At 41.5% G+C, this 16,054-nt stretch overlaps 1 protein-coding gene across 1 annotated transcript; it reads left to right on the top strand.

Moving 5' to 3' along the window:
- The first annotated feature begins 5,065 nt into the window (after positions 1-5,065).
- Positions 5,066-7,448, top strand: DEFB134 (defensin beta 134). Its single transcript, XM_017883678.1, has 2 exons — positions 5,066-5,181; positions 7,254-7,448. Exons 1-2 carry the CDS (start codon positions 5,124-5,126, stop codon positions 7,394-7,396), a joined length of 201 nt encoding a protein of 66 aa, XP_017739167.1. The 5' UTR covers positions 5,066-5,123; the 3' UTR covers positions 7,397-7,448.
- Positions 7,449-16,054: the final 8,606 nt, after the last annotated feature.

Here is a 16,054-nt window from a genome sequence, read left to right on the forward strand (position 1 = left end):
ATATTCAAACTAGAATTTTTGCTATATTTCAGAACCTCTTTATCCCAGGAGACAATATAGACTAGTAGTTAATAAATTTGGGTTCTAGAATCTCTGTAAGACTTCTCAGTCCCAGATGTGTGATTTTAGAATTACTCAAATCTCTGCTTCAACATCTTGAAAATGTGAATGGCGAAAATGTCTATTAAGTGAGGCAATATTTAAAAAAAAAAAAATACTTACTACAGTCCTTGACGCCTAAAAGTGCTCCAAATACCAGTTGTTAGGAATATATTTGCAGTAGTTCCCCACCAAGCCATAGTTCTAGTTACTTACAGTCAACCACAGTCCAAAATATTAAATACGCTGGGTGCGGTGGCTCACGCCTGTAATCCCAGCACTTTGGGAGACCGAGATGGGTGGATCACCTGAGGTCAGGGGTTCGAGACCAGCCTGGCCAACACGGTGAAACCCTGTCTCTACTAAAAATATAAAAATCAGCTGGGCATGGTGGCGGGCACCTGTAATCCCAGCTACTCGGGAGGCTGAGGCAGGAGAGTCGTTTGAACCCGGGAGGCAGAGGTTGCAGTGAGCCAAGATCGCACCACTGCACTCCAGCCTGGGCGACAGAGCAAGACTCCATCTCAAAATAAATAAATAAATAAATAAATACAAAATTCCAGAAATAATTCATAAGTTTTAAATTGCATGCTGTTCTGAGTAACACAAAACCTTGCACCACGCAGCCCCACACACCCAGAATGCGAATCATCCCTTTGTCCAGTGTGTCTACAGTGTAAACACTACTTGCCCACTAGTTATCGAAATCAGCTGCTTCTGAGATCCAGCCATTGACATCATTATGGCTCAGTGACCCAGGATCACCTAAAGCAGATGATCCTCCTTCCAACATATGGTCAGAAGATTAGTAGTAGCCTAATGCTATGTCACAACACCTATGTCATTTTCCTCACTTCATCTCATCACACAGGCATTTTATCATTTTATATTAGCATGAGAAGAAGAGTGGGCAGAGCACAATAAGATATTTTGAGGGAGACAGAGATCACATTCACATAACTTTTATAGTATTGTTATTATAGCATATTGTTATAATTGTTCTATTATTAGTTATTGTTATTAAAATCTTACTGTGCCAAATTTATAAATTTAACTTTATCATAGGTCTGCCTGTATGGAAAAAAAGCACAGTATACATAGAGTTCAGTACTACCCACTGTTTCAAGCATCTACTGGGGGTCTTGGAACATAGCCCCATGAATAAGGGAGAACTACTATATATTGTAAAGTTAAAGTATAAACCTAACATCTAGAGTTCATTTACTTATTCAACAAATATACCTTTGGCACTGACGGCCTGCTAGACTGTGAGCCCAATACTGGTGTACAATGATAAATAAGACAGTCATGGAATCTGTACTCAGAACTCACAGTCTAATCATAGAGACACAAATAATTTATATAGTTACAATTGTGACAAGTGCTGTAAAACAAAAGGAATTGGTGCCCTGAAAATGTGTAATGGGAAAGAGGACCATCTCTTCACAGAGGATACAGAAACTGCTTCCTTTTCCATCTCCCACTGTTGGCTGGAATACATTTCTCTTTATTAGAATTGTCATTTGGAAACGCTGCATATTGAATCTGTAAGGCTGAGGGTCAGACAGGGACATTTCAATTGCTGCTGAGAATATGGCAGTTGCAGAACAACCACAGATCAAGAAGATGAGAAGAGTAGCATGATGACCCTAAGGAAATACCAAACCCAGGAGGTAGAAGAAAGAGCCGTCTAGTCCCAGCATGGAGCATACTGTACTTCTCCATTTTCTAATCCCAGAGCACCATGTGGCCCTAGGGGAAAATAAAAAGCTGGTGTGCTGGTAAACCACAAACTTATTTTCAAATGATGCGTAGATCTCCCCTCTTTATCTCCAAAGTCTATGAACTAGGTCAGCTCCCAACTCGCGGCACCTACAGTGACCCAGACACTGAGCCAGGGGAGGTCTAGAAAACAAGAGACGATCTCTGACAGTTATTGAAATTATTCTTTACCTCTTAGAGCAAAACTCAGAGGCCGTCCTGTTCTAATATTTAAGTAAAATCAGGAATTGCTGGTAGCTGGGGAACTAGTCAATGAACCAGGTCCTTATCAATAGTGGAAGAATAATAGTAATAGTCCTTTCTGGGGAAAAATATGGCACTATAATCGTCTTCGGGATTTTAACTTTGGCTTTGTAAGCAACATTATTTTGCTTGGGTTAAAGCCTCTTGCAGCTGTTTGCCAACATAGATAAAAGTATATTGTTTTGTTATTTATTCTTGAGTCATACTCAATGCTTTCTTTGCATGGGCAATGCCAATATCCCATCGAGCATGTCCTCTCTAAGGCTGAGGTTTCCAGGTCTTTTGCTTCTCAGAGTGATTGCTGGCTTGTTTGGGAGCCTCAGCCAGTAATTCCTTATACTGTTTATGATCTTTATACTCCCATACCTGCTTTTCATAAACCCATGCCCTCACTGGCTGGTTGCTAAAAAATTGGACATGTTATGACCCGGCACCTCTTGTGTCGATTTTAGTATGAACTTCCAACTGGGGTTCACTTGAAACCAAGGTAGGAACTTAACATAGAAATGACAGTTTCCTGCCTCGGGCTTTTTCTGTTTGGTAGATTTTTTACTACTGATTCCATTTTGAGATCTCATTATTGGTTTGTTCAGGCATTTACTTTCTTTCTAGTTCAATCTTGAGAGATTGTACGTTTCCAGGAATTTATTAATTTCCTCTAGGCTTTGTAGTATGTGTGCATACGGATGCTCGTAATAGTCTCTGGGTTATTCTTGCATTTGTGTGGGGTCAGTGGTAATATCCTCTTTCTCATTTCTGATTGAGTTTATTTTTTTTTTTAATTTTCTTTTTAGAAAGGGTCTCACTCTATTACCCAGGCTTGAGTGCAGTAGCACAACCACAGCTTACTGTAGTCCCAACCCCCCTGGCTCAAGCAATTCTTCCACCTCGACCTCCCAAGTAGTTGGGACTACAGTCGTGCACCATCACACCTGGCTAATTTTTTTTTAATCTTGTAGAGACAGGGTCCCACCATGTTGCCCAAGCTGGCCTTAAACTCCTGGACTCAAGCGACCCACCTTCCTTAACCTCCCAAAGTGCTAGCATTACAGGTGTGAGCCACTGCACCTGGCCCAGTTTCAAACAATTTCTTGATTTCTGCCTTAATTTTATCCTTTACCCAAAAGTCATTAAGGAGAATATTGTTTAATTTCCATGTACTTGTATAGTTTTGAGAGATCTTCTTGGTATTGATTTCTATTTTTATTGCACTGTGGTCTGAGAATGTTCCTGGTATGAGTTCTTTTTGTTTTTAATTTGTTAAGAATTGCTTTATGGCCAAGCATGTGGTTGATCTTAGAGTACATGCCATGTACAGATGACAAGAATGTATATGCTGTTGGTGTGCGGTGGAGTGCTCCATAGATGTCTGTCAAGTCCATTTGGTCAAGTGTTGAGTTTAGGTCCTCAATATCTTTATTTGTTTTCTGCCTCAATGATCTGCTTAACACTGTCAGTAGGGTGTCAGTGTCTCTCACTATTATTGTGTGGTTATCTAAGTCTCTTCATAGGTCTCTCTAATAACTTGTTTTATAAATCCCAGTGCTCCAATGTTGGTTGCATATATAGTTAGGATTATTAAGTCTTCTTTTTGAATTGAACCCTTTATCATTTTGTAATGCCCTTCTTTGTCCTTTTTGATCATTGTTGCTTTAAAGTCTGTTTTGTCTAAAATAAGAATAGCAACCACTGTTCTTTTTCTTTTCCATTTGCTTGCTATATCTTTCTCCATCCCTTTACTTTGAGGCTATGAAAGTAATTGCATGTGAGATGGATCTCTTGATGGCAACATACAGCTGTGACCCAGCCTTTCTACTCCCGAATATTTGCAAAAGAAAAATAAAAACATATATCCATACCATGACTTGTACATGAATGTCCATAACAGCTTTATTTACAATAGTCAAAAAACTGGAAATAATCAAACATCCATCAATAGGTGACTGGATAAACACATAGATGTATATCCATGCAGTGGTGCTCAGCAATGAAAAGGAATGAACAACTAATTCATATTATAGCAAGGATGAATCTCAAATAATTATGCTGAGTAAAAGAAACCCAATGAGGAAGAGTATAGAATATATTAGAATATATTATTCTATTCACATGAAATTCCAAGAAAATACAAAGTAATCTATAGTGTCAGCAGAAAAGTTAACTGAGAGGTGAAAGATAATCGGGACGGGAATATTACAAAAGGCATGAAAAAATGTTAGGGGAAATGGATATGTTCATTATTTTGAATGTGATGATGGTTTCACAAAAGTATAGATATGGCAAAACTTATCCAATTTTACACTTTAGTATTTGAAGTTTATTGTATGTCATTTATACTTCAATAAAAATTTTTTTAAATAGTGACAATTATTTTAAATGACCTTGATGAAATATTGTGCAACACTTAAAAATACTATTTATGAAGTTCATAGTGACACTGATATATAGTATATATCAAGTTACAAAAGCAGGATACCTAATTATGAGAATATTGTTTATAGCTATGTAAAACAAAATGTTAAACAACAAACTAGGCATAGATGAAACTTTCTTAAGAAACACAGTTTGTCTCTGAGAAGTGAAGTTCAAGTGTAACTTGTCTATCTTTGTCATGTTTAATATTTTACCAATTTTCTAAAATTAGCATTTACATTTTTATTATAACAAAAGCTTATCAAATTTTAATTTCATTCATTTGAAAGAGTAACAGCACATAGTTCTCAGGCCTCCATGAGTATTTTTGGAAAACCTGGGTGGCAGAACAGTGTCTTTGTCAATAGGAGAAGCTGTCAAACTAGAAAGGGCTGTCCATTTTTGTCCTCAGATGAGCATTGCCAACACAGCTGCCTCAGGGGTGTTCAGTGTAGCATATCTACCTGAAGCGAGGCATACGCCAGGCCTGAGAGTTCTGTACAGGACTATGTGCTCAATCTCCTCTTTATTCCCTGACAGCCAATGTCAGACCCTGCCGCTAGCCTCCACAACAGAAGCTCCCGGCCATGAAGACTCTCCTCATTATGCTTGTCTTTCTTTTCCTTTGGGATCCAGTGCTGGCAGGTAAAACTGGCATATTTTGGGGGGGTAGGGGTGCTTCATACAGAAGAACAATTCCACTAAACAACCCAATAAACATACTCCTCCCTTGGTCCCTTTAATTTTTGAAGTAGAAAAAAGCATCAACCAGTTTTGATGTCAGCAAGACCTGGGCTTGAATCTGGCTCTCCAACTTGTTAACTATATAACTTTGGACAAAGGTCTAAGCTTCTCTGAGCCTCAGTTTCTTTTTTATTTTAATTTTTTCTTTTTTGGTTGAACTGATCAGCACCAATGAGCCTTAGTTTCTTCCTTTAAAAAATGGAAACGAAGAGTCTTACAAGGATTAAATCAGATCATATATGGAATATGTCTATACATAATATGAAAAGTACCTGGCTCATGAGAGCTATCATTGTATTTTCATCAGTAATGCCCATCCTATTTTCCTGCTGTATTTTGTCTCTAATTCAAGAATGTATCTAATAGTCAAAACCAGAGAACAGTGAACACAATTTGTTCATTTTCTAAATACTGAAATTTCCTACAGTTAATTTACTATTTGCGCATCCATTAGTTACATGAGGAAACAGATTTAGAACTTCTAGTTTCAAGAGAATCACTGAGCTGTCTGTGATAGAAGAGATGCCTGATCAGGTGAGAGCAGCCAGGGAGATATGACAGAGAGTGTGAGTGGCCGAGTGGCCCTGTGCTCTAGCTTCACCATATCCTTTCTGACTTCAGAAATCTCACCTTGAAAATTCTTTTCATTCAGTGTTACTGAATCAGTGCAGTCAGATTGGTTCATCTGCCTAGACAGACTGAAGTATTCACCTGAAGTATTCTCCAGGCAAATGAATTAGATGTTCAGGTCATGTGACTCACCAGGCTAAATTTAAGAATTCATGGGATCAAGGCCTCTTAAAGCTGTTGATGGAACCAATTCCACCATGGTTTATGGCAATGGATTTGTAGCCTCCAGACAAGGAACCCCATCTAGTGTACAATATTCTTTCAATTCCTTTTGCATTCTCCTAACTTGTCATTTCCATAGAAATTTCTTGTCTCATTTTATAGACTGTTATATTTCATCTTCCCAAAAGTGTTACAGATTGTCCTCTAGGGCTTCTGTCTTGCCAACTAAGTAACACTGATCCCTTCTTGTTCCTGTAGGACAATTATCCTTCAGGTCATTATGACTGAGATAGGGTGTGTGTTTGCTCAAAATTTCTACAGATCCCTTGAGCTTCAATAAGACTTCTTAAATCTTCAGAATTGATTTCATCCTCCTCCAAACTCACAAGACCATTCCACGTTGCAAATACATCATTGCACTTGTCATGTTTTTTTGTCTCTCAGAGATATTTAGTATTTCTTCTCTTTTTGTCTAGAATGAAAATTCACTGAGGTTAAGGTCTATATCATACTCAAATCTGTACCCCACTGTCCTTGATTCACAGGATTTATAAAAATTGGTTTATGAATAATAATGAGTAAGTAATTATTTAAAAAATAATGAGTGAATGACTATGTGAATAGTTAGCTTGATTGTTTGGGTTTTATTCATTGACCAATTAAGGGAAACTTCCAAGTTATTAGTTGTTTTAGTCAGCTTGGGCTGCCATAACAAAATTCCACAGACTGTGGCTTAGACAAAATTTATTTTCTCATAGTTCCAGAAGATGGGAAAACCAAGATCCAGGTGCTAGCTGATTCCATTTCTGATGAGGGCTTGCTTCCAAGCTTGTAGATAGCCATCTTTTTGCTGTGACCTTCACTAACAAGACCATCAATCCTATTGGATTAGCCTATCAATCTTATTGGATTAGGGTTCCACCATCATGACCTCATTCAACTTACATTACTTCCTGAAGGCCCTATGTCCAAAGACAGTCACATTGGGGATTAGGGTTTCAGCATATGAATTTTAGGGTGACACAATTCAGCCCCTAACACTAATTAATTTTTTCAGTTACAGGATCAATTATCATAACCAAATCTCCTTGGAATCCACTTGGATAAAAATTGAGGGACTAGTAATTTTATGGTCCAAAAAGGCCTGTAGTGAATTATCTTTCTATTAATTTTCCTTCCAGGTATAAATTCATTACCATCAGAAATGCACAAGAAATGCTATAAAAATGGCATCTGCAGACTTGAATGCTATGAGAGTGAAATGTTAGTTGCCTACTGTATGTTTCAGCTGGAGTGCTGTGTCACAGGAAATCCTGCACCCTGACATGAGAAACCAGCGAATGGACACTATCCTGAAGGCTCTTGATACTGCCATCTTTCACAAAACCAGGGAATTTAGACCAAACTGTGACACCATGCTGTGTCCATGACTACTGGTTTTAGCATTTTATAAGCCAACAGACTCTTATGGTCTTAAATTTAAAGAGCTGAGCTGTAACCTTCTTTAAAAGAGCTAGGTTTTTCAGAAAAACAATGTAGAAGATATTTTCTCACTTCAAAGTGATGTCCAGTGTGCTCATCAGCACCTGTTTCTCCCTCTAATCATAGAGGATATTCTTATTATTTAGAGAGGCTTCAAGAGAAACAACTTTTGACACCTAAGTCGTGTCCTACCTTCTCTTCAGCCTCCCATTTCCCATTTCTGTGAAATTCCCGACTTTAAGAAGCAGATTTGCCATGGCCTTCTGACAACCTTGTACATCTCTCACATAAACCACATAGGCAGGGCTGAACTATAGGCTGGCCCAAGTCTAGACTGAGTCTGACCCTGAAGTTCCTTTGAAACAGAAGAAGAAAGGCCATCGTGTGATGGGCTGGCACAGGGTAATTTCTCATCTACCTCCCTAGTTTCAGTTGAGCAATGGAACTTTCCACCTGAGCCCCCAGGGTTCAGCTACAGGCTATAAGACTGCGGTCCTGTGGTTTAGTGTTGGTTCCTTAGCAACCAACCTCTGCTGCCCATCATCTGACCTCTCTGGATGGGTGTCATCCTGTGCCTTAAGAGCTAACACCATGTTGATCTTGCTTTGCTATATGTGTAACTAATAAACTGCCTAAATCCATTTGGACTCATGGTTTTCTTTACCAATCAACTTTATGAAGGTGTAACAGGAAAACGTAGCAACTTCTGTCGTGGTGCTGCTGGCCCTACTGGCTACACTGGTGAATTCTTGCCTGATTTTTCAACAACATTCACCCTAATGGATGCATGAATGTGTGAGTTCTGCATCTGCTGCTCAGGATAAAGAGTGGGTGGCAAAGGGGAGTAGATTCTGGTTGTGGAGCAACTTTCATGATCTTCAGTGCTGGATACAGCTCAGGCTCTCTAATGATGTGGGAGTGAGAGTGTGGGGCTCTTGCCACAATAGCCAGTTGCTGATCTGGTAGAAGGATAAGGCTACAGCGTCTTAGTTTCGGGGCTGAGATGACAGTACTGCCTGCCCAACCACATACGTCTGCTGGGAAGGGATGAAAAGAGAACAGAGGGTGAAAAAGCATGAGGGGTTGTAAGGAGTTCTGTACTTCCAGCAAATGTCCAACCTTTGAGTAAATTCAGTGTTGGTGTCTTGGGAGAGGAAGATACTAAAAACCCAGTAGAATGATTCCTCTCAGAGGCCCAGACTCCCTATGCAGACTGTAGAGAAGTTTGGTTAAAATTGAATGGGATCAGAGATGGCGTGGAATTGTAGCTATGGTTACTAAGTGTGCAGAGTAAATAATGCATCCAGACACGGCCAGGAAAACTGTCAGACTCTGAGACAGGCAGAGGGTCCCTACCTGAAAAGCACCAAATCTTCTGAAACTTTGGCCTCATAACATCCTGGACAGCCTTAGACTTGCTTTTCATCCCACTCCTCCTAGTTGGGTGCAAGTTCTCTACACATACAGATAAAGAGAAACCTGAAAACAATCCAGCCTGCTGACAATCTGAAGAATGAGGTGTAACGACACTTTATGGACTAATTAGAAAGCTGGTCCCCAAAGCCAGGGAGAGTCTATGTTTCTATGCTAGAAAGTAGTCTCTGGAATCTGCTTAAGTCCTGCATGGACAGAACTTTCCACTGCTACAAGATATCAAAATAAGGCTATTACATCAGGGCCAGGCAATCTCTATGCCTCAGACCCTGCTCTATTATTCACACTAGCCAATATTAAACTGGCATATCCCACCTCCCTGCTCCTTCGCACAGAAATTTGCTAATCCTGCACTGCCTTCACCTTACCGTTGACAAGCCATATACCCTGTCAGGAAATGAACTCTGTAACAACCAAGGTAGCTGCAAACGTTATTCTTTTGAGAGAAAGTGTGTATGTTATACGCACACCCTCCAGCTTTGCTAAAGGAACCTGAACAGATATTCCTAACTTTGGTTAGTCTCTGTACATTGACACTTCCAAAAGAAACCCAATTCCAAGATTCAAAGCTTTTTAAAAAATAATGTAAGTATTTACCAAATCCATCTGTATGGAAACAAAATGGGGAAGGGATTCGTCACAATACGGAGCAAACTCTCTTCAAAATTCTTTCTGAATATCGCTCCCTGAAATCTTACTCATTCAGTAGTGAAAACTGCATTGTCTAAAAGCAACATCTAGAATTTAGCTGGGATGTCTAGAATTTGTAATAGAGATTCTGAGAAGCCTCAAGGGTAAGAACAAGCTCTGTCTTTAGGGAAACTCATTTTTACTTAGAGCTAATTTTTGACATTTTTTCCAGTTTTATTGAGGTATGGTTGACAAATAAAAATTGTATATTCAAGGTGCAGGACATGGCTTGATATACACATGTACTGTGTAATGATTACCACAATCAAATTAAGTATCACATCCCTTACCACCCATAGTTACCATTTGTAGAGAAGAGGACACTTAAAATTTATTTTCTTAACAAATTTCAAGCAAACAATACAGTATTATTAACTATAGTCACCATGCCATACATTTTATCCCCAGAACATATTCATCTTACAGCTGAAAGTTTGTACTATTTGACAAATATCATCCCATTTAACCCACATCCAACGCCTGACAACCACCATTCTACTCTCCGCTTCTATAAATGGATCTGGTGCCTTATTTATTTATTTATTTATTTATTTATTGGAGACGGAGTCTTGTTCTGTTGCCCAGGCTGGAGTGCAGTGGCTCAATTTCGGCTGACTGCAACCTCCGTCTCCTAGGTTCCAGCAATTCTCCTGCCTCAGCTTCCCAAGTAGCTGGGACAACAGGCGCACGCCACCACGCCTGGCTAATTTTTTTTGTAATTTAGTAGAGACAGGGTTTCACCGTGTTGTCCAGTATGGTCTCAAACTTCTGAGCTCAGGCAATCTGCAGTCCTCGGCCTCCCAAAGTGCCAGGATTACAGGCCTGAGCCACCGCACCTGGCCTGGTGCCCTTATTATAAAAGAGGCCCCAGAGAGATCCCAAATCCCTTCCACATGTGAGGACACAGTGAGAAGCCACCATTGATGAACCAGGAAGAGGGCCTTCACCAGAAGCCAAATCTGCCAGTGCCTTCATCTTAAAATTCCCAGCTCTAGAAAGGTGACATAAATTTCTATTGTTTCTAAGCCACCCCAGCTAAGAAATTTTGCTACAGCAGTTCTAAAAGGCAGAGAGAGCATCTTATATTTTTTGTATTCTGATAATTTGACATCTGAAGCCTCGTTGAACCTGGAGGGTCTGCCACTCGCAGAGTTAGCCGATTCCTACAGACAGTATGCTTTTCAAACCATACTTGCCCACAGCGTGTTTTTTAAACAAACCAATTCACAGTCCACACCTCAATCACCTCCTTTATCAGGCCTTCACACTATGGGACCCTATCTACTCACCCTAATCACCCAAGGACCAGGCAATCAGGGATATTCCCTAGACATTGACACCTGCTAAAATTATTCAAATTTTAGCCAGTCAATTTAGAGGTTTCTTTTGTCAAAGTTAAGAACCATGGCCAATGACACAGCCTCAGGAGGTCCTGAGGACATGTGCCCAAGGTAGTTGGGTTACAGCTTAATTGTATGCACTTTAGAGAGACAGAAGTTACAAGGAAAGACATAAATCAATGCATGTAAGATATACATTGGTTCAGCCCAGAAAAGCAGGACATCTCAAAGCAGGGGGAGGTGAGCTTCCAGGTCATAGGTGGATTCAGAGATGTCCTGGGTGGCATTTGGATGAAGGAGTTAAGCTCTGCCTAAAGAGTTGAAGTCAGCCTGAGTTAATTTAAGGTAAGGTAAGGTGGGAGAGAGTGGGTGGGATTGTGGAAGCCAAGGTCCCTGTCATGTAGATGAAGCCTCTGGTTTACAGCCTTCAGAGAGAAAAGAAGTGAATATCTCTTATTGGACCTTAACCCATTTCCTGTTTGCCCTGAGAATATTACTGTCTCTAATCCTAATGCAACATATGCATTTCTGTTGCATTAGGATTAGAGACAAGTTCTGTTTAGAAATGACTCCAAGAACCGTTTTTATATTTTATTTTCACATTGAAAATCAGCAAGATTTGCATCAGCTTCAAAAAGCATGTTACATAAAATCATATGAGCACTGGCAAGCTGCACTTTTTTTTCTGAATGGGCAATGGGCTAAAAAGTGTCAGGCTCTCCTGAAGAGCCCTAGTAAGGGAAAGAGATTCTCTACAGAATGTAAATTTCCCCAACAAGAGACAGCTTTGCAGGGCTATTTCAAAATATGTCAAATAAATGTAATTCAGGGTAAAATACTTTTATTTTCTCTGGGGCCCACTATCTATCATGTGATGTTATACCAGATTCAGGTTGGAATTTGGCATCTTATTGCCACAGTCTGTTTTCTCAGCCTTAAGATCACTATTTTAATGTTAATGCTGGTCAGTTGTGTCTAAACTCCAAAGGGAGAAAGATATAATAAGGGATCGGCAACACCTCCCACCTTCCCATCATTGCCTGATATGAGAATAGCTACTCCTGCTCTCTTTTGATTCCCATTTGCATGGAATACCTTTTCCCACCCTTTTACCTTGAGTGTGTATGAATCCTTCTGTGTTAGATGAGTCCCTTGAAGACAGTGGATATTTGGATTGTGATCTTTTAATCCATTCTCCCATTCTATATCTTTCAAGTGGAGCGTTTAGGCCAATTACATTCAATGTTAATATTGAAATATGAAGTGCTGTTTTTTTATCATGTTAATTGTTATCTAGATATGTTTTTTTCATTGTGTTACTGTTTCATAGGCCTGTGAGTTTTCAGTTTTCAAGAAGTTCTATTCTGACGTATATTGAGCTTTTAGAACTCCTTATAGCAGTTCTCGGAGTGCTGATTTGGAAGTGACAAATTGCCTCAGCATTTGTTTGTCTGAAAATAACTTTATTTCTCCATTTATGAAACTTAGTTTTGCAGGATACAAAATTCTTGGCTGACAGTTGTTCTGTTTAAGGGGGTTGAAGATACGACCCCAATCCCCTCTGGCTTCTAAGGTTTCTGCTGAGAAGTCTGCTGTTAGTGTGATAGGTTTTTGTTTGTAATTTAACTGCTGCTTTTTTCTTACTGCTCTTAGAATTATTTCCTTCATGTTGACTTTAGATAGCCTGATGACTATATACCTTAGTGAACATATAATGAATTTCCCAGGAGTTCTTTGAGCTTCTTTGATTTGCATATCTAGATCTCCAGGCAGGCCAGGGAAGTTTTCCTCAATTATTCCCTAAAATAGGTTTTCCAGACTTGTTATTTTCTCTCCTTCCCCAGGAACACCAATAATTCTTAGGTTTGGCCATTTTACATAATCCCATACTTCTTAGAGACTTTGTGCATTTCTTTTTATTATTTTTCTTTATTTTTTTCTGATTGGGTTAATTCAAAAACCTTGTTTTTGAGCTCTGAAATTCTTTATTCTACATGTTCTCGTTTATTGTTAAAACTTTCCACTGTATTTTGTAATTCCCTCAGTGTGTCTTTCATTTCCAGAAGTTCCAGTTGTTTGTCTCTTGATGATATCTATCTCTCTGAAAAATTTTTCATGCAAATCCTGAACTGCTTTTTAAATTTCTTTAAGATGGTTTTCACCTTTCTCCAATATCTTCCTGAGTAGCTTAATAATCTTCATATTTCTTATCTGGTGTTTCAAAGATTTCATCGTGGCGTGAGTCCACCGCTGGAGAGCTAGTGTGATCTCTTAGGTGTGTTATAGCACCTTGTTTTGTCATGTTACTAGGGTTATTCTTCTGGTTCCTTCTCGTTTGGATGGACTGTTTCTTCTCATTATTCTTGAATTTATGTTTGATATGACTGTGTTTCTCTTATTTGCTTGTTTGTTCTTAAATTTCTTTTTTCCCCTTAAGGATGAAACTTTAATTCTTATAGTTAATTATAGCCTAATTCAGTTCTTGGTGCTTTAGGGGGTGAAGACCCTCGGTTACAGAGAGTCTTTGTATGATGGTTTTCTGATATGCTAGTTGTAGCAGCATTGGGCTCAGTGTGTGAGCAAGTTCACTATGTCCTATGGGGTTGGAATGGTAGAGGTCTCTTAAAGCTTATCCCATTCCCCCATAGTGTGTACTTATTTATTTATTTATTTTCCCCCACTATTTTATTTACTAATTTGATGGTTCAGGCTTCAGGCCAGTAGGGGAGGTGTCCCTGGGTAGGAACCAGTTGTGGCTAAAGCAGGTGAGTGAATGATGTCCCAGGCTTGACAGAGGAGGCTGGAGGAGCTCTCAGTGAGTTACACTGGGGTCTTATTGGGGGAAGGGTTGGAGCCACCTCAGCCCTGCTGCCAGATCACTAGAAAAGTTACCCACCTCTCAGGCATGCTCCTGTTCCAGTGTTCCTGCTGTTCAGGAGCTGACTGACAGGCTTTTTTTTCATCTGTAGGAATGTTGATGTTCCAAATAGAAAGGAATTGTGGCTCTGCCTCTCATGCAACCTTGAAACCTAGAGGGTGCTCCTCCCTCTAGGGGATGTGTTCCAGGAAGACTGTCTGTAATTGCACCCACACTAAGCTCCCATGGGAGAAGCCCAACTGTGCCTATGGTGGTGGACAACATGAGAAAGACTTCCTTTTCTCCAAGACCCTTCACGTGCACCAGAGCTATCTGACTGTTGGGATAGAGCTGAAGACCTTCCCTGCTGAGCCCAACACTTCAACTGTGCCTCTACTGAAGGAAGCCTTCCATCTGGTGCTCAAGGCCTGCCGCCTGGATTCTTTTGTCCCACAGGGTGTTCCCTTGATGTGGTGTACTCCTCCTTCCCCTGCAAGTGGGAGTCCCTGGGAGCCAGATTACTGTGAGTGTTGTTGTTCCTCTGGGTCTAGCTGCCCAGAGAAGTTGGCACACTCCAGGCTGGTGTTGGGGAATGTCTCCAAGGGATCCAGTTATGTGACCTATGCTCAAGTTTCCCAGCAGTGGGTAGCAACACCAGGTCTAATGGTGGTGGCAAGGTTGAGACACAGACTCTGAAATTCCTTGGTTATTGATAGCCTTAGTGTGTTGGCTTTCTTGAATGCGGGTTACAGTAGTAATGAACTGGTCATGTGGACAGACTCAGGACCTCCTGGTTAGCCAGAGTGGTGCGGGCAGTGGTGATAACCGAGATCCCATGGCAATTTTCTCCTTCCCGGGTGCAATGTTAATCTACCAGTAGATACTGTCACGGACTGTGTCGGCTGGCCTCCAGCCAGGAGGTGGCGCTGGCAAAGCAGCAGCAGCTGCGGCAGTAGCAGTGGGATTTTTGCTTGCCTCGTGTGGCCCAGAGGGAGACACTCTGGTTTCTCCGGACGTGGGTGGGGCCATGTAGCTCCCAAGAGACCGTCCCTTGCGTTGAGTTACCGGGGCGGGTGGCGGGGCAAAGCTAGGTAGGGGCTGGGTCGGGCGGGCTTGCACACTGGTCTCCATGTGCAGAAAAAGCAGGAGCTTCTGTGGGTGTTGGGGGATGGGAGCGGGTCTCAGGCTACTGGGTTGATGTTTCAGAGGGGAGCGTTTCTGCGCCTGCTCCATAGAAGAGTCTGTGCAAGGGGTAGGGAGCAGCGGGCGCTGGTAAAATCCACAGTTCCTACCCACTTGGCAAGGCAGATCCACTCCCACGGTGTTCCACTGAAAGCAGCGAGCTGGGTTCCAGTCAGGCTGTCGCCAGAACTCGCGGCTGCCGGGAGTCACAAGCTTTCCCCGCAGAGACCGCAGTCCGGGCGTTCAGGCCACGCCCCTCCCTGCCCGCTGCAAAGCCCCCGTGGCTCCTGCGATTGCAGTTTCTGCACCCACGACTCCTGCCCCTGTGGCTCCTGCACTTGCAGCCCGCTTTTCACCCTCCCCCGCCCTGGCCCTGGCCAAGGAAGTTCGTCCCCACCCGAGGTTGTATTGTAACCCCGTTGGGAGCTTCTTTGAACCTGCAGCCAGCGCCTGAACTTCGTAGCTGGTCGCAAGGCCTCCCGTGAGGAACGGTAAGGAATGGCTGCGCTCAGTCCACGCTGGGATCTGGAAGTGCATGCAAGGGTCTCCCCCTGAAAGTATGGAATACTTTATATTCCATAACCCTCCCCAAGTTGGTTCCTGCGTTAGGTTGGGTTAGGGCTTCCCTTCCCCCTCAGCACCCCCACCTTGTGTCCTGGACTTTCAGGATCCCTAGTGGGCGTGTGTATCCCAGAGGCAAATTCCCTCTCTCACACTCAGGGGACTCGCAACCCTTCGCCTGACGCAGTGTAGGCTGCAGCCTCCTGCTTCCTTCAAAACATCAATAGATTCCTGTGGTTTTCCTGTTCCGCTATTGCGTTGCTTCCTGAAAAACAGTTCACAGTGTGAATCTGTACACACTATTTTGTCCTTCCTAGTGGGAGAGGTATGCTAGCAGTTCCTCTAATCCACCATTTTGGAAAAGTATTCTTAATTTTTCAAGGATAGAAACATTTTTGTGGCCTGGTCATCCTAAACAGCACAAAACGTCTTTGTC

Source organism: Rhinopithecus bieti, unplaced genomic scaffold (genome assembly GCF_001698545.2).
Source record: "Rhinopithecus bieti isolate Rb0 unplaced genomic scaffold, ASM169854v2 scaffold_13857, whole genome shotgun sequence".
NCBI lineage: Eukaryota > Metazoa > Chordata > Mammalia > Primates > Cercopithecidae > Rhinopithecus > Rhinopithecus bieti.

Bases quoted from the DNA above. Each gene is read 5' to 3' on its own strand.
- DEFB134 (XM_017883678.1), top strand. From the start codon at position 5,124: ATGAAGACTCTCCTCATTATGCTTGTCTTTCTTTTCCTTTGGGATCCA. The intron at 5,182-7,253 runs GTAAAACTGGCA...TTTTCCTTCCAG, and splicing joins TTGGGATCCAGTGCTGGCAG to GTATAAATTCATTACCATCA.